The 27,243-nt window shown below is 37.7% G+C and overlaps 2 protein-coding genes across 3 annotated transcripts in view; both read left to right on the top strand.

Moving 5' to 3' along the window:
* Window positions 1-722: 722 nt before the first annotated feature.
* Window positions 723-17,817, top strand: ccz1 (CCZ1 homolog, vacuolar protein trafficking and biogenesis associated). The gene is made up of 17 exons (XM_015393080.1): window positions 723-865; window positions 2,275-2,350; window positions 2,436-2,532; window positions 2,612-2,709; window positions 3,634-3,727; window positions 3,834-3,914; window positions 4,867-4,914; window positions 7,316-7,399; window positions 8,043-8,218; window positions 8,640-8,721; window positions 10,413-10,474; window positions 12,750-12,861; window positions 13,184-13,217; window positions 13,328-13,445; window positions 15,919-16,077; window positions 16,630-16,757; window positions 16,853-17,817. The coding sequence occupies exons 2-17, from the start codon at window positions 2,337-2,339 to the stop codon at window positions 16,906-16,908; spliced, it is 1,443 nt and encodes a 480-aa protein (XP_015248566.1). The 5' UTR covers window positions 723-865; window positions 2,275-2,336; the 3' UTR covers window positions 16,909-17,817.
* A 3,974-nt stretch (window positions 17,818-21,791) lies between these two features.
* dlgap5 (discs, large (Drosophila) homolog-associated protein 5) overlaps window positions 21,792-27,243 on the top strand; it is a 16,629-nt gene continuing 11,177 nt past the window's right edge. For both annotated transcript variants that reach the window (XM_015393110.1, XM_015393111.1), the window contains exons 1-10: window positions 21,792-21,921; window positions 23,260-23,507; window positions 23,670-23,857; window positions 23,974-24,051; window positions 24,154-24,193; window positions 26,162-26,242; window positions 26,324-26,437; window positions 26,550-26,624; window positions 26,707-26,741; window positions 26,829-27,058. In XM_015393110.1, the coding sequence (XP_015248596.1) occupies window positions 23,270-23,507; window positions 23,670-23,857; window positions 23,974-24,051; window positions 24,154-24,193; window positions 26,162-26,242; window positions 26,324-26,437; window positions 26,550-26,624; window positions 26,707-26,741; window positions 26,829-27,058 (1,079 nt within the window). In that variant the 5' untranslated portion in view covers window positions 21,792-21,921; window positions 23,260-23,269. The remainder of the gene's footprint in view (window positions 21,922-23,259; window positions 23,508-23,669; window positions 23,858-23,973; window positions 24,052-24,153; window positions 24,194-26,161; window positions 26,243-26,323; window positions 26,438-26,549; window positions 26,625-26,706; window positions 26,742-26,828; window positions 27,059-27,243) is intronic.

Raw genomic sequence — 27,243 nt, forward strand, 5'->3', positions numbered from 1 at the left:
TCTCTCTTTTTCATTTTCATCAGAACTCTGGCTGCATTATTTTGGATCAGCTGAAGGCTTTTAACTACAGTCTGTGGACTTCCTTATAGTAAAAAATTTAAACATGTTCTGGCTACGCCTCTGATGTTTAGTTGAAGAGATCCATCCAAGCTTATGCCTTCGAGACAGAGTTTGATTGCGATGACCCCTGAGTCCTGATTAAAGCTGCAGCGGATGGAGAAGCTGAATCAAACTGCAATAATGAGACTGATCAACAAAACTTGAACTGTTGCTAATTCTATAGGCCTACTGCTTGATAATCTTCTGTGCAGATTACGTCCAAAATGTAGCCTATGTTATCACGATAGAGATGTGATTTCCCAGTGCTTATTTAAACAGAATATTTTTTCTTGAACCAGACAACATGGTTTTTTAATAGTTTGATTTAAAACAGGGGGATTTTCTCATCAACCTTTTTCATCTGCTTTCCTGTTCCCAAATCCATGCACTGTTCTTAATCCATACTTGTATGTACACCTGTAACCCCATACTTCCCACCTGCCCCGCGTCCCCTTACAATTAAACATAAAAAATTAATAGGAAAGACAGCAAGAACACCATGAAAAAAGTCCTATCGGCTTCATTGTGCCTTTGGTAATGTCACCAGACCAACTTGTGCAACACACTCTGACTGCAGTCGGAACCTTAATTAGTGGGAAGTCCCCATTACCCGGACATCTGAGTGTGTGACCCCGCACTGTCAAAAGCAGGAAATGAACGCTTAAAAGTGCTATAATGTGAGCGATGTGAGTTATTTCCCCCCTATTCTCCTTTATTTACACAATATCTAGGTGCATCTGAACGTGTGGGTCGCATTGTCTGGAAGGTGAGTGCTTACTTAATTTTTAACGAACGTGTAAAGTTAGGTTCGGTAACCCGGTTAGCATGTTGGCTAGGTTCTGCTAGCTGTGTCAGTGGCTAAGCTACAAATAATGGGAAGAAGTTATTGGATTCTCGTCAGGTTTCTAACTCTGTAACATCTGAATGCACTTTGTAACATTTTAGTGCAACACTCTGGCTTTGAAAGACATTTGACGCTCATTTTTTGGTACATTTTCTTCTTTTCGTGAGATTTTGCCGGCTTGTCAGCTTCACTCTTTTATAGACTTTAAGCATCAAACAGCAAACTACAGGAGATCAGTCTTTTTTTAGAAAGCAGTTATTTTCGAATAAAGTTAGATTTTTCCCTCTTTGGAGATCTAAAATTAAGATAATAAACTCTGACATCTAGAGCTGCTTAGAAAAACGCTAAGGACTTTGACAGATGTCTCACATTTCTCCTAAACTGATTATTTGCACTTATCTCTAAAGCAAAATTAAGTATCAAAACCTCATGTCTTAGAGAAATGATCAGACTGTGTATAAAGTAGGAAAAATATATAATAAAGATAACACGGATATTATTGTTATTTTCCAGAAAACATACAAGTTTAATGTACAGAATTTGGTCAATCGGCCTTTTAAGCAGAAATTCTGTTAAATTTTGACTTTTACTTCAGATGGTCATGTTGGGTCTGGTTTCCTCATGTTTTTTTTATTATAATTATTATTATTATTCTTAAAATCACGTACAGACAAGAGGTTACTGCTAGAGTTGTAACCAAACATTAGGTTTTCTTATATCATGCTGCTGCTTCTGTAGCTCCCCATTGACTCCAGATAACAGTTTAAGATCTTATTCTCACTTATTGGGCTTTGAACAGTTAAGCATCAGCTAACATCTCATTCCTTTTACATCAGTATATCCTTAGCAGGTGATTTGAACCATCTGCTATTTAGTTTGAGGTCAGTGGAATCTGTTAAGATTTTGAAGAACCAACTAAAAGCCAATAACTTAGAAATCACTGAATTACTTATTTTGATGTACTGACCTTTTAATGTTTTTGGTTTTCTTCCATACAGCACTTTATTATTCTATTGATTTTACACCATTTTACACAAATATCATCCAATAGAAGAACATATAGCTATCATGGTTTTGCAGAAGATTTACACCCCATTTTTTTAAGCATAATATATATGAAGCAAATTGTGATTTTGTAAAAAATTCAAACAAACTTTTTATTGTAGATATTTATCAAACAAACTATGAACTCTAACCATGTTTATTTAAATGAATTAAAGGGAAAAAAGTCTCTCTTTAAAGGTTGCTGAGCTTTGGTGCTGACTAACATCTCACTGCATTTTAATGAGAGATGAAGCTTAGAAGTTCTATTTAATTATTTTGTCCTGTAGGCAAACGGCATGGTACCCAGATTGTCACTGGAAGAAAGGAAACCCAGATACAGTTTACACTAATGCTAATGATAAGGTAAGAAGGATTCAGAGATTGTACTGGTGTGACCTAATTGAAACTGAAGGTTTTTGTTTTTTTTTGTCTTTGTGCCTTTTTTCAGTCCCAAAATGGCCTCAGGAGCGCAAGAGAAACAGTTCACACAATCCCTTCTGAGTTTTTTCATTTATAACCCTACGCTTGGACCACGCGAAGGAGAGGTGAGCAGGACTTTCAGTGGATGACGTCCTTTTATCTTGTTTTTGAATGATTTTAATTCATTTAAATATTTCCACTTAGGAAGAGAAAAAGATTTTGTTTTACCACCCGAGTGAGGTCGAGAAGAATGAGAAAATCCGAAATGTGGGCCTTTGTGAAGCAATTGTTCAGTTCACAAGGTAAAATTAATACTTTTTATGGGAAATGCCTGAAGATACATTAGACTGAATGAAGTGTCTGAAAATCAGCTTTTAAGTATTGCTGCAAATTCTTAGATGGATTTAGGTCTCTTCATTGACTGGATCAGTTTAACACTGGGATATGTTTTGAGCTACGCTATTCTATGGTGTAATCGTTAGCACTCTGGACTCTGAATCCAGAGATCTAAGTTTAAATCTCAGTAGGACCTTCTTTCTTGGGGGAGTCTTGGCCTAGTGGTTAGAGCAGTGCACTGGTGCTCTAACAAAGTTGCAAGTACTTGGTTTGATTCCTGCATTCTGGGTCTTTGAGCAAAACTCTTAGCCCCACACTTGCTCCCCGGGCACTCCATGATGGCGGCCCACTGCTCCCCAGGGGATGGGGTAATGCAGGGGTAAATTTCTCCAGTGTAAGATCAATAAAGTTCTATTATTATTTCATGGTAGATGCAGCTTTATGTTTAGTCACTTAAATGTCCTTTGCAGCCTCTAAAAGATCTAGAAAAGATTGTGTTGTTAATGTCCCTGCTGAGGCTAGGAAAGATGACTAGATGCGCTCCAGCGCTACCATCCATGTTTACTTTCTTAAACACAGAGCAGGCTAGCTTGTGATGACATTGCGTGCTGTACTGCTCGGGAGATCACATGCAAGTCGCATATATTTTCAAATGTGAACGACCACGCAAAAGAAACAGATTTCACAAAACATAAACAGAATTGAGCATTAATGCTGAATGTAGCCATAAAGTGTAGTTTTCATCCATGAAAAGTGATCTTTGACAGAACAGGGAAATTATTTAATTAGTGTGTGCTTGCTCACTGACGCATATCAGAACTATTATAGAGAACAAAGGAGCTTTGTTTTTTGTTCTATATTTTTCCATTCCCCTTCCTTTTGTGTTTCAGGACTTTCTGTCCAACAAAACCAGCAAAATCTCTGCACACACAGAAGAATCGGCAGTTTTTCTTTGAGCCAGAGGAACATTTTTGGATAGTCATGGTAATTAACATTTAAAGATTTCTTGATCGCTGTGGACTTGTTTCCATCTTTAGTAACTTTAATGCTTTGTGTAGTGTTTTTATTTTCTTGTTTATGTTTTCCTTAGGTTGTTCGAAACCCAATGATTGAGAAGCCGAACAAAGATGGCAAACCTCCAACGATAGAGTATCAAGAAGAGGAAATACTTGTGAGTTGGTGCTTGTAAAAAGGCAAGGGCTGCGGATGAACTGAGAAAATTACCTCAGTTTAAGTATCATAGGTCTGTAACAAAAAAACCAAAAACAAAATGATTGTATTACTTTGATAAAAGACAAAAAAAAGCAATAAATGTTTATTTCTGTTGAGATTTATGCTTTTTTTTTCTGCTATTAGATTCCAAAACATCGAGGGAATCTCTTTCATTTTGTGATATTTCAGAATTGCTTTTTGCTCTCAGGGCACCAAAATTGAATTTACAGGTCTAGCACCTCTAGTGGTGAAAGGTGACCGAGGGTTTTATTAATTATTAGTTGCAAATAAATATATCTTAACTATAAATTGTTTGACCCACAGACTAAAGCAGAAATATAGATTAAATACATGTGATAGGATATTATTATCAGGTTCTTATTGTCCAGGATATGTTCTGCTCTTTATTGAGTAAAAATAAGATTTTAAAAAAAGTTTTTAAAAGGGGCATATTTTAAATTATTAGTACCCTTTTAAAAAGTCAAACCCTCTCTGGGATTAATGAACCTTCCAGATTTATGATGATTTATCTCCAGGAGAGAGTTTCAAACCTTTGGTGTTGAAGGCCCTCTGTACCATCTCCCGAATTTTTAGCTCGCTCTGCTAATTTTTAGATTCACTTTGTTACTATCAATCCAAAAGCATTAATTGATTTTTTTTCAGTGAGAGAATATGTTGACTGAATAAAAATACTTTAAAACCAAAATCTGTTAGAATTCAACTTGACTGTAGCAGTGGGTCTTAATTAGGAGCTGGTTAATCAGAATCACTTTAATAATTAATCTGCTGCTTAAGAAGCACTGGAATCACACAAAAAAACAGATACTTTTAATTCATTTTATTCATTTACCTATTGATGCAATTTTTTCCTAACCTTCTCATTTCAATTTTCCACCATGTTTTCCTTGTAGGATACGGTTTATGGTGCAGTGGTTCGGCAGTGCTACAGCATGTACAAGGTAAGAATTATTCCTGCATCAGAGGCTGCTTCACCTTAGGGCTAACATTTGAATAAAGAAAAAGATCATTGCACAAATTAAAATTAATAGCATATGACAGAGTAATTAAAGGGTAAATAATATCCGATCATGCAAATTTAATTTTACAAATATATTAATAAACAATTATTTTTTTTTTTTTTAAGTTACGGTAAGATATATTATACTTTTTTAAAATGTTGCTTTGTATCCATGCAGTTTTGTCTTAATTACTGCTGTAAGTAGGTTATTCTATCAGCAAGTGCCAAGTTTTAGAGTCTGTACTATTACAGCAGGAAACAATTTGATTAGTAAATTATTAGACAATTTGATATTTTTTTCAAATTTGTTAATCTTGATCAATCACCAAATATATGATTCTAGTTCGCATTAACAACGCTGCGTCCTTGAAGGTGAAAGCTACAACTTTAACTCGTCTCAGTCGCTTTCGTTCCGTACTGTTCGCCTGCCGGTTGCCAGGTATCCAAATACTAACCTTTAGTTAACTTTACCAAATGTGTTTTAGATAGATAGATAGATAGATAGATAGATAGATAGATGTACTTTATTTATCCCAAGCTGGGAAATTGCAGTGTAGCAGCAGCTTTACACATAGTGCCTGTTCAGAAGAAATGTGGGAACATCTGCGTAGCTTCTAAGCCCCTATTCTTTTTTAAGTCGTCACTGATTAAAATCTTGACATGTTCACCGTCGATTTGTTTCCTGTTTGGGATTTTTGGCTTTAATTTGGGGCTTGTTTCCAATGTTGAAAATCAGGGAGGACATTCAAGCGAAGGTAGAGGTGCATAATAATTAGTTCCATCAGAATAGTTCTGTTAGTTAGGAAGGAGCTAGGAAGGGGAAGCAGTATACTTCCTATCACCAGTTCATAAAGCATAGGAAGTAGGGGTGGAACGGTTCACAAAATCCACGGTTCGGTTCACGGTTTCTGGTCACGGTTTTCGGTTCAGTTCTGTATATGTTGATTGTTACACTGAAATCCCATAAAAATTAATGAAAAAAAAAAAAAAAAATTTATGAATTGTAATTATTTTTAATGATTCGCGGAAACCATGGATCATTTCCGTATGTTTTGCTGCTTTGAACTTAATCATCTGGCGCATGCCCTCTACCACCTCCTACAGCCAGTGGAGGCTGTAGGCTTTGCTTTGAGCAGCCGGTCTGGAGCGCAGCGGGGCAGAGCGCTGACGGAGTATGTGGGATTTCGGGGTTAGCATGACATGTTGCTGTTAGCATAAACAAAACGTGTTGCACAATGCTTGCACACTGTTGCACTTTTATCCTCAACTTTCTTTCCGCCGTCATCGTAGGTCACTCTAAATGCAAAGCGCTCCCATACAGCAGACCTATAAAGTGCTGCTGGCGCGTCTTCCAACTCCTGTTCTTTCCCACTCGCCATACCCACACAATTCTCCACAACAACTGATTTTTTTTCTGCTACGCCCGGTTAAGCTGCTTCACTTCTTCTTGTTTACTACTGGTGGTTGGCTTTGGTCGCAGTACCGCCACCTTCTGCTCTGGAGTGTAAACGCTTCACCTATGAGAAAAAGGAGCAGCGCATGAACCGAACAAAACACACGCGAACCGAACCGAGACAGTCGAACCGAACAGTTCGGACGGTTTTCATAAACCGTTGCATCCCTAACAGGAAGCTCCCCTGCTAAGACAATCCTTTGTGTGACAGAACATAAAGGTACAGCCCACCTCACAGAGTTTTGGAAAAATGCATTACTTCTTCACCTGTATTTGTGTGACACATGCTAATGTTCACACCTTCGCAGGTTTGGCATTTTAATGGAGAGTTTCAGTCGTTTGTTTCTTTTGTCAAATGGTTGTTTTCTGTAAAGCAAACATCCTTCCTTCTTCTTCTTCTATTGGTGTCCATAAGGCTGAACGCCATTCAGATTCACCACAGCAGTTTGGAGTTACTGATCTAACCTGGACAGTGTTCCTATTGTTGACCCCATGAAAGGTGAAGGAACAGAATGGAGGGGCTACAATTTAATGTGATCAGAAGGAGGCTGGGAAACGTAACTCAGAGAAAAGCCAGCTCTATCAAGGAGAAATCTCTCACATGACTTTAACCTGCTTTCCTATTGGTGCAGAATCCTTTCATGCTGACTTTGGCTTCACAACCCGATGTAAATATTTAATGCAGCCGTCAAAATTTATAAAGCAACCTGCTGTTTTTAAACCTTTTTTTTCAGTAAAATGGATGCTTTTATTTTGCACCTCTAGACGTATTTCTCATATTTTTGAGAAGTTGATCGTTTTGATTAAAAGTTATAGCTATGACTTTAATATCCTGATAACCTGAACCCTCAGATGTGCTTAGAGTTTAACAATGACTTCTCTTTTTCAGCTATTTAACGGCACCTTTGGTCGAGCGATGGAAGCGGGTGGAGTGGAGCTGCTCATTCAGAAGCTTGAAAAGTTTTTCTACAGGGTAAATATCGCTGACATCTGTCCAATGACTCTTTTCTACTGGATGTTGTTGCTAGGTGTATTTATGTTTTGACTTGTTTTTGACTGTACATATTGTCTTTAGCACAGTGTGTCAAATTAACTCCACCATGGCTTCCATAAAAAGTCACCAGAGCCTGACAGCTGGTGTTTTCACAAGCACTGAGATCCTCTCTGAGTATTTGATGATTATTTCAGGTGGCTCCTTTAGTGCCTTTGTAAACAGTTGGGACCTGTTTGCAGTAGTGTTTAATTTCTTGGTCCTTCCCGACCCGCATTATACGTTCCTTCCTCAGCAGCAACAGAACTGTTTGATTAAACACTGTAGAAAAGTTTTAAAAATTCATTTCTAATTAGGAAACACCCGAAGTGGATCCAGGCTTCCCTCTCCGATGTGTAATGTACACACGGAGGGAAAGTAGACGTTACGGTGTTCTGTATCTGACCTTGATTGTCAGATGGATATCTTATCCTTTTAATGATGCAGAAGCTTCTTCAGCCGACCGGTCAAGATCTGCTTAGTCTGCTGTCTTTATTGCCTTGTAAACAAGCTTTTGTAAACTAATCCGTTTCTTTGCTTTTTTTTGTCTCTGTATGTGTCTGCGTGTTCTCTCTGGGCATTCCAGTATCTGCAGACGCTCCACTTGCAGTCCTGTGACCTGCTGGATGTATTCGGAGGCATCAGCTTCTTTCCGCTGGACAAGATGACCTACCTGAAGATTCAGTCATTTGTTAACAGAGTGGAGGAGAGCCTCAGCCTCATCAAATACACGTCCTTCCTCTATAACGACCAGCTTATCTGGTACCAATGCTTAAAACTTTGCAAGCTTGTCCAACTAATCTAGTCTCTGTGAATATTGTCCGCTCCCACTCCTCTAAGAACAAACACTGCATATTTGCAGCTTCTCACAATGGTAGAATCACAATATTAGAGTGTGTAAACTAATAATTAAACACTGAATAAACAGAGGTGGTACTAGACATGAACCTAATCCTCTTTGTGGTTTGACTAGTCACATAATGTTAGCCTCCATAATCCGTAGGTAAATACATGGCTGTCAACTAAAGGAATTCACAGAAAACCTTCTACAGACAGGGAAAAGGTTCTTTAATTATTACTGTATAAGTGATATGCTCTCTGTTGCAAAAGAGGAAGCATTTTAATGATTATTTTAATGGTTTAAAAGTGATTGGTTCTATTTTTTGTCTCCGTGTTTGTGCAGGAGTGGGCTGGAACAGGACGACATGAGGATCCTTTACAAATACTTGACCACGTCTCTTTTTCCCAGGCATTCGGAGCCTGAGGTAGATGGAAGTGTAACTGTGTCACTGTGCCTGGCAAACTTTATCGCATTTTATCGATTCAACCAAAAATGTTTAAATTCTAAGGTAAAAAAGGTTTCTGCTGTTAGGAAGTTTCTCAGCAGCGACGTGGAAGCTGATCAAGGTTTAATGGAAACAACAAATACAGAACCATCCTATGAGAAACTCTGTTAGATGCTGAGATGGGTCACCATCAGGCTATTAGATAGCACATTGTCAAAAATGAGAAATTTCCCCTTTTTTCTCTTCTGAAAAAATCACTCTGTTAAAAATTTCACAGGCAAAAAAAGCTGGAGTTGGAAAATTAGAACTTTTGCTGCTTGATGCATGACATCAACCAATGAGAGGAGCTTATCTGGTAGCAGGCAGGGAGACAGATAGTGCTGCTGACCCTAACCCTACACCTAACCCTAACCTGAACTGAAAATTTTATTAATGCCTAAACTAACTTAAAAAATCCAAACCTGCCAGCAAAATGTGTTCTTTTATTATTGTGGTGCCTGCAGTTTGAGTCACATACCTGAAAAACACTAACATCTACTTCCAGCCGCCACCAACAGCAGGGGAGGGCCTAACGCAGTATGTGGAGGTTTGAGCGGCTCTAATAGAGAAATACTTTTTTAAGAAAGGATCATAATCCTGATGAACTGACTGCATAGACCATGTTTTCAGGTGGACTTTCTCACATAAAAATATTAAAGCTACTTTTTACCCACTGATCACAGCAAATATAGCAAATCCGCTCTCTGTCAGTGAACACAGGAGCAGCAGAAGCATCAGATGCATCTGAACACACTTTACTGGATGTCTAACATTAATATGGACAAGCATCAGAAATGAAGCAGCACAAACTTTGTTGCCGCCGAAAACAACAGCCGGGGGAAACGAACAATAAAACTTCCGGGTGGTTGAAACAAACCAAGAAACAAACCAAAGGCCTCACTAAGAAAAATCCAACCCCAAGCAAACAAAAAAAACTCCCAAAAACAAGAAAAAAGTAAGGGTGGAAAAAAAAAAAAAAAGAAACCAAAATCCACCTCAGAATGCAGGAAATGCAGCTTCATAGAGCCTAAATTTTAAATTTTTAGCCACCTACGACCTGCAAAGCCTAAATAGATGCTACACCAAGGTGTACAAACTATAAAATAATTCCTTGCGAAAAGCCTGGTCACCATAAGTAGGATGATGACCTCATGAAATGGAAACGATCAACTCAAACTTTGGATATTGTGAAAAAATTAAACATCTCATCTCCCATTTTAGAAAATTAACTTTTGAATTTGAACTTTTTAAGAGATTATTATGGCTTACAGAAAATGGACACTCATTCAGTCTCAGATAATTAAAGAATTGTGTGAGTTTAATGGCTGAGAGATGAGTTTGCCGTCCATTTATAATTCTTTTCTTTCCAAAATGTACTAATACTAGATGATCTAATTACATGTGCTCAGATATCAGTGGGTTTGAAAACTTTTGCAAGGTGCTAAAGTAAACAAATTCATTGGACTAAATTATTTGAACAGATCACAAGAAGCCAGAGACACTAGAATGTAACAATGAATTTAGTTTGTTCCGAAACCTTTGAATCCTGTATCAGGATCTAAAACATTATTTTTTTCTAAAATAACATGATTTCTGAAACCTTTTTTATTCGTCTCTCTGTCCCTCTGCAGTTGGCTGGTAGAGACTCTCCTCTGAGGCCTGAAGTCACAGGAAATCTGTTGCACTATGGGAGGTAAGTCCTCCTTTATCCTTAATCCTGCCTCCTGCAGTGCTGTAATCTGGCAGAAATGTGATTTTATTTATTCTGCCAGTGTCATCTGTGTACATCACAAAGCAGGCAGGTTATAATTCATCTCTTGGATTCCTTTCAGCTGGTGTAAAATCAGCCTTTCAATCATAATGCAGGTGTTTTCTCGGTATTTAATTTGTGAAAATTTACACTATTTGTGTTCCAGTGGATTTAGCCTCATCTGTTCTTCAGTAAGGAAAACACATTTTCCAACCATTGTACTTCTGTTGGCCTGGACTAAAGCTTTCATTGTAATGACATGTATACTTTAATAGTTTTCATGGAAACTCTTAAATCAAGAAAGATTTAAAACCAATTTGTTCAGGTTTATCCAAACATTTTGGATTCTTAACTGTTGGTGTTTTTTCAGAGGACTGAACATTTCCTCATAGATTCAGAGTCATAACAGTTGTTGAATCGGCGGAATGATGGACTCTCTCATCTGTTCCTCACTGCTTCATAAAAAATACTGCTAGAGTTATAATGTTAGAAACTGGAAATCTGATTCTAGATTGAGCCACTTTATATATTCAATTATTTGACTGTGAGACAGTTTTTTTTTTTTTTTCTTTCTTTTCTATCAACAAACCAATTAAGAAGCGTTTTTAATTTTTAACTAAAACCTTACTAAATATTTAATTACAAGCTTCAACTAAGTGTTTACAATAAAATGAAAAATAAAAAACACCTAAACATTCAGAAGAAAATGTATCATCGAAGCAGGATGAAATTTATCTGCCAAGATGCAATCAAAATATCTAACGGCAAACAAAATTTTCTCTTCTTCCTTCTCTTACTGTGGGTCCGGTTCAGTACAGGGTTTCCTTAAATTGTTTTTTTTTCTCTTTGTCTCTCAATTTCTTTTTTTTGTGTGTTTCCATTAGAGACTGAAACGGGAGTAGATTTTCACTCCTGTCCCGTCCCACTCCCACAGAAAAACACAGTGTCCCATCCCGATCCCGGGCCAGAGTAGAAATCTAAATACTGTCCCGTCCCACTCCTGGTGAAATTACTCCCACTCCCATTCAGAATGACTCCCGCTCTCCTGCACCACTCCCATTCTTGTTGTCTTCAATAAGATTTCTGCCGATACATTGAATCTGAATTTCTATGAAGGGTCAGTTAAGTTCCTGTTTCTAACTCTAGTAAAGGTCAGTTAAAGTAAAAGGAATAATAATTATAAATGGTTTTTGGGTCGTGTAGTTTTTTTTGCATTATAGTGTAGGCTTCAAGAAAAAAACTACAAAATAGCGGCGCTAGTACTGGATTTTTTTTCTTTCTATTTTATTTTATTTTTTGGCATCGATCCTAGTTTTTTTTTTTTAGTTACTATTGGTTTGTTCCCACTCCCGTCTGCTCCCGTTAATGTTTAATCTTGTACCGTCCCAATCACGTGATCGTTACTAATACTGACCCCCATCCCACGGGAATCCCATGGGGATTCCCGAAAAAATGTCAGTCTCTAGTTTCCATGTAGTGTGGCCCTGTGTGTTACAAAGACAAACACATTGTTTAGGCTAAAAAATAAAATAAAATGTAATTGTTTGGCTAATGCTAAACGTTTTAACAGTTTGGTAAGAAGAGAAAATTAATGGGGGTGATTTATTTTTTTTATTTTTTCTCCTCAAAAATTGACCGCCTTTTTTTGGATATCTGTTCTAACAACTAGTAAATTTTGTATAACATAGTCAGGTTATTTTTGGGGGGTCTAAAAGTTTTTTATATTACGTGAACTTCTTAACTTTCCTTCTTAATTATTTCCTATCTGACCGCACAGCTGATGATAACATGAGGTTCTTTGTTTGGGAAGTGGGGGGTGCAGTTGACTCTTCTATGTCCAACTGCTGAAAAAATATGCTAATGTTGGCTGAGGGAAATGTCTGCGGCTATGCTAGGCTAACAGTAGCTTGCCTCTTGATATAACTCATTAAAGCTCATAAAAAGTTTCATTTTTTGTTCCAGTTAATTATCTGTAAAGTTCCATTTTTTTGTTGTTGTTGCAACATTATGTTGCCTTCAGGTCTCAGCTAAACACGCCCTAAAATAAAGCTCATGCTGTAGATTAAGACGGTGCCCAGACCTGTTTAGATTCTGGACTTTAAAGATCAGTGAATATTTCCTCCTTTAAAGCCTCCAGATGTCTATAAAACTATAAACTCATGTTAAATTAAAAATCGCCTTAAAGGTCTCACTCCCTGGTCTCCATTTGTTCTCTCAGGTTTCTGACAGGACCTACTAACCTTAAAGATCCAGAGGCTAAGTTCCGATTTCCAAAAATATTTGTCAGTGCAGAGGATGGCTACGAAGAGCTGCATCTCATCGTTTATAAGGTGTGTGGAAATAAACCAGTCTCTGTTCTATTTTATTTTTTTTAAGTTCCTACTGTATGCTCATATTTTGTGTCAATTCATGGATGATTTTCTAAACTAATCTGTAATGGAGGGGATTTTAGTTCTTTTTTATTATACTAGATTTAGGATTAAATATTTTCCTCTCTGTTGATGGGTTTTTCTGGATTAGATGGCTCAATTTTAAAATGAAGCATTTCCCGCAGTGCTTATCATCAGATTAGTGTGAATTTTTAACCTTTTTGACCTAGATTCTCCATGAAACCTGTACCAACGTGTTTTATGTTTTGGTTTTCCTTTGCAGGCGATGAGCGCTGCTGCTTGTTTTATGATCAGTGGTAAGTTTAAACCTTTATTCTTATAACTGTTTTCGATTTTTATCACATTTAAGACTTTTTTTTTCTTCATAAAATGAACTGACTTTCTTCTTCTAACCATATTTCACCAGCCTCTGTTGAGCTGACCAGGGACTTCTGTGAGCAGCTGGACAGCTTGGTGGGCCCCCAGCTCACTCTGCTGGCATCAGATATATGTGAACAGTTCACAATAAACCGCAGGATTTCTGGGTCAGTGCAGATCTCTCAGTTAGTCCTCATCTTCTGAACAGTATCAGTCATCCACGTTGTTCTGACATTTAATTTAGTCCTGAAAAGAATCAGAAACCATCTTAAAAACCTCTATGTGATCTATGAGCTTCTAATTGATGTCCTGTTATAAACTGACTCATAAATTGTCCTGGCATCAAAAAGTTTGCGTTCCACAAATTAAGCTTCAGTCAGAGGTTTATGCATCCGGATCCACAGGATAAATTATTTATTGATTTGGGGATTTTAAAGACATTTGAGCTTTTCATTTTTCCATCATAATAAGAAAAACATTTGTAAAGATGTTAACAATGAAAAGGTGAATTTATCTGTTGTGGATATTCTGTGATCCACATATCCTGAAAAGTAAACATTGTCTGATAAATGAGCTTTATTAGCAGCAAACAACGATCCTCTTAGAAGCCGTTAAGAATCCCTGAGCCAGCTCTGACTGACTCAATTGTTTGGTTTCTGTCATAGGCCGTCTTAAAAGTATAGTCTGAACATTTTCAGGTTAAAGGTTTAGTGTGGTTTTGTAAATAAAATAAATAAAAAATTCACATACTCAACCTGTACCCACTCCTGAGAGGGAACGCCTATTAAACGAGTGTGAGCGTGCACAAGCCCATTTCTCCTCGTGCATCCTCTGTTTAAAAGTTGCTGTTTGCAATGCTCATACAAGCTTACTTTCCATAAGAAGTAAGCAAATTTTTCCTATGTCAGACTCACCACCAGTAAGGGAAAATGGGGACGAGCACGTAGGACGGCGTTACGTAAACATATCAACAGAATGATTGAAAATTAGGAGGACCACTTATTTTGATGGAAAAAGAACATCCTCCACTATACCTTTAATCTACTCCATCGATTACTAAACTAGTTTTTATCATTTGTCATTATTTTGCATATAATGGTGTCTAAAATTAAAGCATTTTGCTGCTGATATCAGTTAATCTTAGTTTATTATTATTATTATCAAACTTTTTTTTTTAATACAGTTACTTTCAGTGAGACACAAGTTCTCATTTGTCAGAGAGACCTGTTGGCACAGTTTAAAAGTTTGAACAGATTTATCCTAATCTGTGTCACAAGAGGATAAACGTTTAAGATCCAGGACTGGTAAATGGTGGAGGTCACCATATCCCATGGTGATTTCATCCACCCTGTGTAACGTGCCTGTGGACCCTCACCATGTTGCTGCTATAACCACACTTAGCAGTTGGATCTTTTCATTTAGAGAGCCTCACCCTGACGGTTTTGCACTGAAACAGTTCCAATGTTAGTGAAGCTGGAGCTGAGGTCAGGCTTTGGCCCGAGCTGAGAAAGAGCGGTTCTACCCCAGATTCAGTTTGCCAGAGGAAAAAGACTCCAAAGCTAAATAACTGATAATGGTTATCTAAGGGTAATATTTTGGATCAGTTGAGGAGAGTTTTTGCACAGTGATGCCAACAGGAAGGCTCTCCCAGCCCACATCATCACTGCTTCTTGGATGGTTATCGCAGGCTAACGTTGATCCTTTGGAATAACCATTGAAAACCCTTCAAACTGTCTGTTTCATCAGACTAACTCATTTGATTAAACTCTCTGGTTCCTGACAGGAAGATTAGTCGGACATCAAATTAATGTTTTTCCAGAAGCTTTATACCAACTGCAGAAAGTTAAAGGTTACCAGCAATTTGCTCAAAAGGAATCAGTTGGTATCTGCATATTTTTTAGCCTGTATGTGTAGTTTTAGATCCTTTGTGAACGAGGGAAAAAAAAAAACATTTTTTCCTTGCTGTTTACTATAAACACTTGGGTAGCTGAATGTTTTATCATTATTCCCCAGAAGGTAAGTATTCTGTGTTTAGGAATAAAACCTACATCTGCTTGCATCTGGGTCACCTTTAGAGGAAGAACCTTTTTCTGCTCAAACTTTAGCCTGAAACTGTGCAAGATTGTTTTTACATGACATCATCCCAATACATTCTTAATTCAATTATTTTAAGGCTGAGCAGTTAGCTTTTTCTATAAATAACGCCCCATTAAGGCCGATGACATTTAAGATTAGATTAAATGAGCAACAGGAAGCTGATAATGATGCATTAGCTGTCAACATTAGCTCTGCCTAGCTGGCAGCAGCAAACAGAACTCTAACCTTACTGCAGATCATGGTTCCAGGTAACACAAGCATGCCATTAATGACGGGTCCGCTGCACTGGCAGCTAGCTCCTGATCCGTAATCTTAGACCGGCTTTTGCAATCTGATGGACTCCTTTCTAATCAACTTGGTAAAGAATGCACTGAATAATTAACAAGGCTCCAAATTCCTCAGCCGGTATTTTACATCATTCCTGAATTTCTCCTCCTATGGATAGAAACCCAGGGCTTGTTTGAATTAAGCAACTGATTCATTCCAGTTTCAGAGGAGCTGTAATCCACGGTTGAAATGTTTTTGTTCATCTGGTTCCTGTAGGCCGGAGAAGGAGCCCCAGTTTAAGTTCATCTACTTTAACCACATGAATCTGGCGGAGAAGAGCACTATTCACATGAGAAAAACCGCCAGTGTGTGTCTCACCTCAGTCCACCCTGACCTCATGAAGATTTTGGGCGACATCAACTGTGACTTTGCGAGGTACAGCATTTTCTGTAACAAAGCTTTATGAAATGTTTTTTATTACTTAATGGGATGTTTGTTAAAGTAGATAGGAGAAACTCCACCTTTTCACTTCATGTGCATGTAAGGGAGCAATGCCTTGAATTAAAGTAAACATATGTTGTTTTGCTGCATTAAAAGTAACTTAAGCTCTTGTAAACAAATCTTAAAGGACTTTTAAGCTTCCATGGTTTGTTTCATTATTAGAAGTTCTTTAGATGCGCTAAAACAGCCGCTTTGTCTCGACTTTGCACAGAAATGATCACCGTCTGCCTCACATCAACACTTTTCTCTGACACCTCAGTTTATTTTGCTCACCAACTCTTTGGCAGGTGTCAGATTTAGCTAAATAAACAAAATTACATACTGTGAGGTTATAGGGGTACCTCTAAATTATTTATTTTAAAATGTTAGAAACTGACTTCTAGAATGACACTCATAAAGCACATTTTATAAAACATCAAGAAGTCTGAGTATAACCACAATTAAAAACTGTTTAAATTCTCTTATTTCTGCTAATCTGCCTCCTAGGGTTGATGAAGACGAGGAAATCATCGTGAAAGCTATGACCGACTACTGGGTTGTCGGTAAGAAGTCCGACCAGCGAGAGCTGTATGTGATCTTAAACCAAAAAAATGCCAATCTCATTGAAGTAAATGGTACGTCTTCACCACCAGGAAATGTACATTTGAATTTTCTTTCCAGAATATGCTGTAATGATCCCAACCTTCTCCTGTTTTTATTTTAATTTCAGAGGAAGTAAAGAGGCTTTGTGCAACACAGTTCAACAACATTTTCTTTTTGGACTGAGCAGACACTCTGACCACTCTAAAGACTCTCAGCTTTGCAGGTTTGCAGATTCAGCGTAATGCAATAATTGCATTGTAAAATAAACAAGTTGAAAAGCTTTCTCACCAAGTTTTTTATTTAACAGAAAAATTGTAATTTTATCTTGTAAGTACCTGTAAAAACACAGATTGGATTCATGTACTTCATCTCATCTCTATGTACATAATTGTTGGATTTTATCATCTTTTTAAGTTTCCCCACATATTTCTGCATGTTTTTAATTCGATCATATCTTACTTTAATGTAAAAATTATGTTAATTCCAGTTTTATTTGAGTATCAGTTTTGGTTTTGAGATGTCCTGCCAGAACTATTGTGGGGTTTGTAAAACACTGCACTAACTTGAAATAAAGGAAGAAATCATTTTCCTAATTGTATGCACTGCATTTTACTTTTGGTTTAGTTTTAAACTAAAGTTTATGAAACATGCAAAGTGTGATGTCAGTATAATAATAGAAATTAACACATAAATTAAAACTTTACCAAATCTAAACATTAAGTGAAACTTAGCTCAAATAGAAATTACCTTAATGCAATTGTTTAAGATTACAAGCTTGTGTTTACAGACCTACAGGGTATTTTATTCCAGATTTTGTTATGACAGTCTTATTACACATGGCGATAGTTGGTCTTTATCAAAATGATAAGCTAAATCTACAGTGGAATGGTTCACAAACATATCCAGGTGTTTTAATGGCCAAGTCAAAGTCCACACCAAATCCAATCGACACTCTGCGGAAAGAAATGAAAAGTGCTTTTAACAAACGCTCTCCATCCAACCTGTCTGAGCTCCAGCTGTTTGGAGGAAGAAGGGGCAAACATTTCAGTCTCTTCTGTGCAAAACTGACAGACATGCCAGCATTAAAAGGTGGCGCTAAAAGTATTAACTCAATGTTAATGTTGCACACCTAATTTTTTCATTTTATTTTATTTTTTTTTACTTTTAAAATATCCAATAAACTTTGTTCCACCTCATGATTGTTTCCCACTTGTTGATTCTTCACCAAAAATTAAAATGTTATATCTTTGTTTGAAGCCTGATATGGCAGAAGGTCAAAAAGATCAAGGCACTATATCATGATTTCCATTTCTTTTAATATTATAATTTTCAATTATTACTTTTGCCAATTTCTATTTGTTTTACTGGCAGCTGATTTTGTTCTGTCTTTAATGGAAGGGTGTGCAAACTTTCAAGCACAACTGTACAACCAGGACTAAAAAATATGAGGAAAATAATATTTTATAAGTGAAGCTGTAAAACGGGAGAAAATTATATCAAAGGGAAAAAAATCTGCAGTTGTAAATATAGATAATCATAGGTAAAACTGAATTATTTTAATGTAAAAGAAAAAATAAAAGTTCCTTATTAATTTTGCAAAATATAGACAACATAAGGGAATAAAGACAAAATCAGGGACACAACAAACAAATAATTAGCAAACAAAACAGAAAAGACAGGATTACATGTTTTTTTACAACATAACTTGGGGAGACGGTTACCTCATACAAGTAACATTCAGCCAAAAACATCTTGCATGTTGGGGATCTTGAAATACTTATTGGCACAACCCAAGAAGTTATATCATAATTTTACTATGTAGAGTATCTCAATGCGCTCAGTCAGACATACCTTCCATATGCAACTGTCCTTTCCATAGGGGTGCAGAAAGTCGAAAATAAAGATAACCCTGTTAATACACTGGATCCGGATCACACACTTTTTTATTCATTTATTTTTCTCCAGAACACCAGACCAATACTGTCAGACCTTAGGTCAGGAGTAAATGAGACAGCGATCCATCAGCAGACTGATATCTATGGCATTCAGTGGAGATGGATTGAAATAATCTGTGAATTAACCTTAACCTGAATAAACTGATGTTTTATATTAATGGAGAAAGAATGAATCCTCTTCAGGTCCTCCTCCAAAACGCCATTCTCAATCTTTATTCCCTGTTTCTCCTCCCATGCAGCCTAAAGGGAGCTTGAGGCAAGTTTAGATTTCTCTATAAATATGTCAACAAAGCCTGAAACCAGTTTTGTTTTTACTCTAGAGATCCAAGAAGCAACTTGCAAATCTTTTTTGGGGGAGAAATTTGGAAAGTGATGTTGGACATAAATTTGAACAAGTAAAAATCTGAATAAGCGAGTGTTGATGGGGAAAAATGGTCCCTAAACCTACTAAATGAAGCAAATATTTGATTAACATACACATTTTTCTAAGCATTAATACCTTTTATCACCTAACTGTTAAATGATTAATCTGTACCTTTATTTATAGGCAACACAGGCGCTTAGAAGAGAGATACCATTCTTCACACTAATATTTTTAATGATGGTCTAGGGGGCTGTCTCTGTCCTATTCTCCTGGGAATAGCCTTCTTGCCTTCTGATAAAATATTGTAAACATGGTAACTCCAGTCCTCTCCTATCGCTTGTGTTTTGGAAATGAATATCAGAATCAGAAATACTTTAATAATCCCAGAGGGAAATTACTTTTGTTACACGCTCCAGTTACAGTTTTATATATATATATATATGTATGTATGTATATATATGCATATGTAAAACTAAATCCAAGTAAAGTTATAGATCCAAGTAAAGTGATACGTGACATGCAAAAATAGTGCATAAATGTCCACATATATTTGATACATGGTGGGCTTTGAAACCACAGACAAAATACATTATTAAATCTAGCTTTATAAAAACACCCTGGTTTAATGGATGGGTAGACCCTGAAGAAAGAACAAACAAAAGAAACTGCAATAGTCAACTACTATAGACATTAACATACGTCAAAACAATATTGAGCAGGTCTTAATCAGAAAAATGCATGGTTTTAAACACCATCTGGTCTGCTGGGAGCAGAAAAGGTTCTACAATCTAACAGCATCTGAGAGAAAGACTGCCTAGGGTTCCAGTCTTTTCCTGAATGCGTTCTCCAGCTTTCCAATGGCTCTGTCAATTAAATGGCATTTTCCAGCTGTGTTGTGTCTAAGGATCACATGGATGACCCTCTTAATTTAGTTGCTAATAAACTTCTACACATGTCGAACCTTAAAAGATGGCTGATGCAACCAAAGTTAAAGGTCCTCAGGAGTTCTCGCTCACTGGGTTCCTCAGCAGGTAGAACCTGCTCTGCCTATCTCTGTAAGGAGCACCACTGCTGTTCATCCAATCCAGTTCATTGTTGAGGTCAACACCTAGATGTCTAACATTAGTTCCCTGGTGGTTCCGCATCTGTGGAGGTTATTTGGACATTTCCCTTAGTAAAAAGTAGTATACTTGAGGTAAATTCTATTAAGAATACTTAAAGGAATAGTACACCCAAAACATGATTAGCCTTCATTTTCTACTCACCCCCATGCTGAACAACACTCTGGAGTACTTTTTTGATATCTCAAATGCATCTGGAGATCTGGGAGGCTTCTTGCTGTCTGCTGACATTCAAATAATGGAGGTCTATGGTGACCGAGACAGAAAGGTCCATAAAAGTCCACAAAAAACGTGTCAATATTCCTCCATACTGCTCGTCCAATGTATTCCAAGTGTCCTGAGTTGGTAGCATCCAGAATTTACTCGAAACGAAGTGTTTTTAGAGCATAAACAGTAGTGTATAGCATTTCCTGAAAGCGCGCACATGCGCGCTCACGACGCTACGGAAGCCGGCAGACCAAACCAGAAGAAAGTGCGCATTCAGCGTGTGCTCTGCCAATAATGCAAGCGTAGAAGAAGAAATGTGCCGTTTACCTGTGCAAAGAAAGAAACAACGAAAGAAAAATGTCTGAGGACTTCAGTGTTGAGGAAGAGCATGAGTTCTTTGCCGAGCTGAATGCGCTGGTTTGGTCTGCCGGCTTCCGTAGCGTTGTGAACGCGCATGTGCGCGCTTTCTGGAAATCCTATACACTACTGTTTATGCTCTAAAAACATTCTAAATGAATTCGTTTCGAGTAAATTCTGGATGCTACCCACTCAGGACACTTGGAATACATTGGACGAGCAGTATGGAGGAATATTGACACGTTTTTTGTGGACTTTTATGGACCTTTCTGTCTCGGGCGCCATAGACCTCCATTATTTGAATGTCAGCAGACAGCAAGAAGCCTCCCAGATCTCCAGATGCATTTTGAGATATCAAAAAAGTACTCCAGAGTGTTGTTCAGCATGGGGGTGAGTAGAAAATGAAGGCTAATCATGTTTTGGGTGTACTATTCCTTTAAGTATAAGTTTAGAAAGTATACTGAACAATGTACTTTTAGTGTACTTGAAGTATTACAAAAGTAATACTTCTTCAAACTAAATTGGGACATTTTTAAGTTTATTAAAGTATGCTTGAAGTATACTTGTCAAGTACACTTGACTGTACTATTGTTAAGTATATGAAATATACTTTAGTAAACTCTAAGTGCACTGCCTGATGTATTATGAAGTATGAAATTAGTGCACTCTTAGTATACTTGAATAAACTACTTTTTGCTAAGGGTTAACTAACATGGTTCTACTGTCTAGTCATCTGAGAACTTCTACAGTTGGGATCCAGATATATATATATATATAAAATGTGTGGTTATATATATTTATATATCTAGCAATGACTGAATCATAAAACATAAAAAATTTTTTTTTTAGCAATACTAAATAATAAAATGTAACATTTTATTACGCAATCTACATCTGGAGCAAAGTACCAATCGAGCAAATAAATTTTCTTATGCATCATTCGCTGTCACTTTAAGTGTTGTTGAAAATGTCTTCCTGTATGGTAGGTAAGAACACCAATCACAGGCCGATGTCGTAGTGGCAGGCAGCCAATCAGCGTCACCTTGACAGAATTTGAAAAAATTCACCCGCCATGATTGTTTTGTTTCTGGTTCAGGCAGCGTTAAGGTCGGAACGACTGGCTTTAGAAGAGATATTTTAAAAAGGAAACGCGTTTTTTCCCCCTGCTTTGTGGTAAAAGAGAAGAACTCGGGTAAAGTGTTGATTTGCTATCTTTATGTTGTTTTGGTGGCGGTTAAAGACTTGGAAGACTTGCTGTTATTTTCTAATGAACAATCCTGCTGGTTGGAGCAGCTAAGCTAGCTTTGGGTCAGTGCGTTTAGCTAGCTTCGGGGGGTTACAATAAATATCACGATTTGTTCAATGGTTTAGTTTTATTTACTTGCTTATTACAGCATTTTTATTTTCACAAAATAACAAATTTGTTGTAGCTCTCATTTTGGTATATAATTACTCTGTATTAGTGCTGTGTTTTAGATTTGAACGTTAACTAATGAAAGGCTTATTTTTTCTTAATCTACCTGTAGATAGAAATAACATATTTGATTTAGACAACGTAATTTTCTTTTTATGTACTGAGTAGTATTAAACAGTTTATTTCCCTTGTATCAGGATCAACCCTTTTTTTTTTATCTGTCAGACTTTAATGCTCTACCTAGGAACTATATCTTGGTTATTCTTATCATGTTTGTGTTTTTATTTTAGTAAGTTTGCCATGGTTTGTTGTGACTTTTGCATTTATTTGATTATTTATATTAGACGTGATGTTTTGTTAGTAGAGACAATGATAATCCAACTGGTTATTTAAAATAAATGAGCTTAGATTAACCTAAGAGCAACAGAATAAATAAAAAGTTTTTAAAAAATGAACTAAAGCAGAATCCTGTCACATGAAGACAGATTAGTGATGGTTTTATCCTCTTAATTTTATATCTTGGTAACTGAACTATAGGACTCAGGTTAAAGATGTATATTTCCAGTTGTTATATGTGTTTATATCTCATGAAACCTAGCTGCTGAGTTACAGAGATTCAGCAATCATCCCTCTGTGCAAACTTACAATGATTGCTGCGCTTTAACGGGAAGAAACATCCAGCAGAACCTGACTCAGTGGAAGCAGTCAAACCAACAGAGCATGGAGAAGACAGACCGCACACACAAAAATCACAGAGGAAAAGATCCTGAAGTATTACCTTAATCTTAAAGGAGAAAATAAAGAATTTCATATTAGTTCCTGTAGTGGCTTCATCAATGATGATTGATTTTAAAGTCTGTACGATGAAAACAAACAGTTTAGCTTTTAGTTAAGTTGCAAAAGTTAATCCAGTTGATGTGTTTCAGAGTCCATATTACTAAAGGTTGTATATTCATTTGTTAATCCACCCATCAGTTCATTCAATACAGTTTTATATATTTTTCTTTCTTTTTTTTTGACACCCATCCATCCATAAATGTTTTATCAGTGTCCCACTTACTATGTAATAGTAACATGTGAATGTCAAACATATTTTATTATTTTTGTTTACTCCAGATCTCTAAACATGGAGTCGCGGTTTGCTGACCTGCGGTGGCGTGACACAAGTGTGTCGATGCTCAGAGTAAAGCAGTCTCGCAGGAGGTCTCAGTCCCAAAAGGAGAACCGCGAGCGGTTGGTGAACGCTCGCAGGCAGCTGGAGAAGCTCCCAGAAATGGATATCTCTTCTCTGGACGCCTCCATCATGACAGCCAATATGTCGACTATTCAGGAGAAGACGCAGCTCAATCCTAAACCTGTTAAAAGTACGGCCTAAATTCTCAACAGTAACGCATTTCTAGAAATTTTGATGCTTTTTAGTATTTCAAAGATGTACGTTATCTTCTGTAAATATCTGGCTTGCTAATGTTTGTTTGTAGGCTTCTTTTAAAAAAATGTTTTGTTTTATGAACGTTTTTTTCCAAAAGCTGCAGCACTGGATAGGCTGAAACGGCTTCAGAGCTGGAAAGAGCAAAAGGAACTAAAGAAGGAGAAGGAAAGAAGAGAGAAGGAGGCCAAAGGAGTCTTTAAGATTGGGCTGTATCAACCGAAGGACACGTTTACTCTCGCGCCGCTGCCTGCCGTTCCACTTGCCGCATCTAAAGTGAAAGAGTTGGTGAGCTGCCTGATTCAGACATATTTTCTTTATTAGATCAACAGAAAAATGTTTGTACACTTCTACTGGGAAATGATTAAGAAAAGAATCTGCTCAATTGCTGTAAAAATGTTCAGAAAAAGGTGAGCACTGCTGCGCCCCAAAGCACCAGAGTCACACGGTCCATGAAGCAGCCTCAGCAGGAACAAAAAAAGGTAAATCAGAATTTTTCTAATTCTTCATATTTTTCTCATGATCACTGTTTCATTAATTAAAACATCTAACGTTTTATCACTCTTATGCAAATATCCATGCAGCCTTTGGCGACACAGCATCCAAATACTCGGACAAACAAAGGTAAATGAGGAACAAGAACAACATTTAAGAATATTATTTACGGTTTGATTAAAAAATTAGACTAATTGTAAATATCACTACTTTTAGAGACATTTATTGAAGGTTTTTTAAGAGGATTACAAAAATCCTAAATGAGGATTTTATTCTTTTTCGTGTTTTGTTTGTTTTAAGAAATAAGTGACAATTGAAATGGACAACACTGACTAAATGCTTTACCTCAGCCTCTGGGCTTTAAGAAGAATCTTATTTCCTTTTCCAACCTTTATTATGAATCTATGGAGAAAGATAATGGCCACCAGAGCCAATAAACCAGAACCAAAGGAGTCTGATCATCTCCCTCCAACACCTCACTGATGCTAGAAATCCTCCAAAAGGAGCTCTAAAGAGGACTTTGACCTCTGACCTTTAATCAGCAGATATTCTTGTGTTTAAATCCATCCATCCATTTTCCATCATGCTGATCTCTGCTGGGGTTGCTAGGGCTGCTGGTTTCTATCCCCAGCTGTCAGTGGGTGAGAGGTGGGATACACCTAGGGTTGGGAATTGATTCAGAATGCCTTATCGACTCTGTGAAACAATTCGATTCCTTATCGATTCCCTTATCGGTTCTGTGAACGCATCGATTCCTTATTGGTTCTGTGAACGCATCGATTCCTTATTGGTTCTCTTATTGATTCTGTGAAACGATGAACTTGGTAAGTGAACGGTGACATCCGTCTACCTTCTCCTGGGACATTCTTTTTCTGCCTGCCTCGGTGAAAACAGAAGGCAGTGAACGGGAGCTGCCAGCCTCTGATCCAGCCAGGCTACCCGTCTCATCACAGTCATCTAAGTATAATGGAGAAGGAATCCGTTTAATGAAAAGCATTACTGTAGAATTTTGGGTAATAAACTCATCTCCACCTGATTTAAATAAACGAGCCCCACCTTTCTCTCGCTCCCTGAACTGTGGAGCAACTTCCTAGCATGTTTAATAAACCCAAAGAGAGGTAGGAAACTGGTTTATTTCCAGTAATGGCATATGATTAACTAGGAACCACATTAAGCACAGCCAGTGATATAAAACTAGCTACTTACCGCCAGAGTTGCCTTCCATGCTGGTCGTAACTGTAGCTTCTGTCCGGAAGCATCAAAAACACGGCATTCGTTAAAATGTATGCCACCTTGTGTGTGCAGGTGTTTCTGCATGTTGGATGTATTTCCTCCCGCGGATGTAATTGCCACTTTACATCCAAACTTTCAATCGGTTTACCAGATAGGATGCCATTTTTGTTTGTTTTGCTTTTCTAGGCTAACTCTACGTACTTGCTTACTGAATGCCGTGTGTGTAACTTGCATTAAAAAACATGACATAACTTGCGCAAACAAGGTGATGTAACTTACGTGGAAAACGTGACGTAAGTTGTGCTGCCCAGCGCTAGGCTCTGGTGCTGCCTGGAATCGTTAAGAGAATCATTAAGCAAGCTGCCAAACGGAGCCATGGAATTGGAAGACAGGCAACCGGTACTGAAGAGGAACCGGTTTTCGATTCCCATCCCTAGGTCCACCCTGGACAGGTCGCCAGTCTTTCGCAGGGCAACACAGAGACAAACAGGACAAACAACCACACACTCACACCTAAGGAGAATTTATAGAAGCCAATTAACCTAACAGTCATGTTTTTGGACTATGAGAGGAAGCCGGAGTACCCAGAGAGAACCCACTCATGCACAGGGAGAACATTCAAACTCCATGCAATGCAGCAGGGCTAGCCAGTGCCACTGAGCAGCATATATTCTAATTCAATCAAGGGATGATCAGTTTCCAAAAACAGTGTTTTCATCTGATATAAAAGTATGTAATGTATGTATGGTTTAAATGTATCCCCCTATGTGGAGCCAATATGTGTGTGATTATTTCTGACTATGAATTGGATGAAGGAAAGTCTTCCAGGACGTTCTAACCAAAAACTCCCCTTTTCCTTTTTAGCACAACCTGCTGCCGCAACATTGAGCAGGAGCCGAGCAGCTCCCGTCAAACCTGCTTCAGCTGCCACCATGACCAGTGCTGGTAACTCTTTGGAGAGAACCAAACAACCTCAGCAGCTGTTTTCTTTCCATTTAAGTCCTTTAATATGTGCATCTCTGTCAGGCTATCCTGCAGCATCAGGGCCCACTGGGCGAGCTACATCAACTAGATCAGCCACCAGGCCTGCTGTTACAAAAGCTCCTGTAGTGAAAGACAATCCTAAAGCCAAATGTGCAGGTACACATTAAACAATTGCATGCTTAGTACCTGCTTCTAAACAGCTCTTTTTAATGTGTTTGGAGAAAAAGAGGCTTTCTATATGAAACTGGATGAATCTTTCTGTTTTCAGATGTAAGAGCTACAAGGAACATAAAAGCTGCCAACCCCTCTGCTCCTCCGTCTAAAGGAGTGAGGAACTGTAAAGGTACATACGATTCTGTCCTGTTTGCCTGTTTAGGGACTACCGGTAAGCTTCCTGATACATTTTTGTGTTTGTGTCTCTGCAGCCGTCAGCGTCACCCCTCAGCCTGATGACCACCAGGTGGGTGGTTTCTGTTTGTGTCGAAGCACAAGATAAAGGTTTGATTAAAGCGCATCAGTTTCTTTAAATTCCTGTTTGTTTTCATAGGAGGTTGGAGTCACGGAATCTCAGATCGAGGAACAGCAGACGAGCATTTGTCCACCAAGCCCGACGCCGTGTCCTGAAGAAAACAACGATGTGGCGAACCCAGACCCTGCTGTGGCTTCTGCTCCTTCGTTTGCTCCAGAAGGTTTTCTCTTTCAGGCCCCCTCTGGTTTGTCATCCTTCAAGTTTGAGCCTCTCACCCCTCGATCAGCTGATGCCTTCCTCACACCAAGGTATTTCCCCCTCCCAACAGTTTCCTGTTCTTTATGTTTGGTAAGAAAGCACAAGATATTGGCATCTCTCAGTGTTCTTTAGTTGTATTTATATATGCTTTTTATTTTATGTTTAATATATTTTTAGTGTTTCTGCATATAATTGTATATAGTGTTGTTAATACAAGGTTATTCTAGGAATACTT

This window comes from Cyprinodon variegatus, unplaced genomic scaffold, assembly GCF_000732505.1.
Source record: "Cyprinodon variegatus isolate N-32 unplaced genomic scaffold, C_variegatus-1.0 Scaffold624, whole genome shotgun sequence".
NCBI lineage: Eukaryota > Metazoa > Chordata > Actinopteri > Cyprinodontiformes > Cyprinodontidae > Cyprinodon > Cyprinodon variegatus.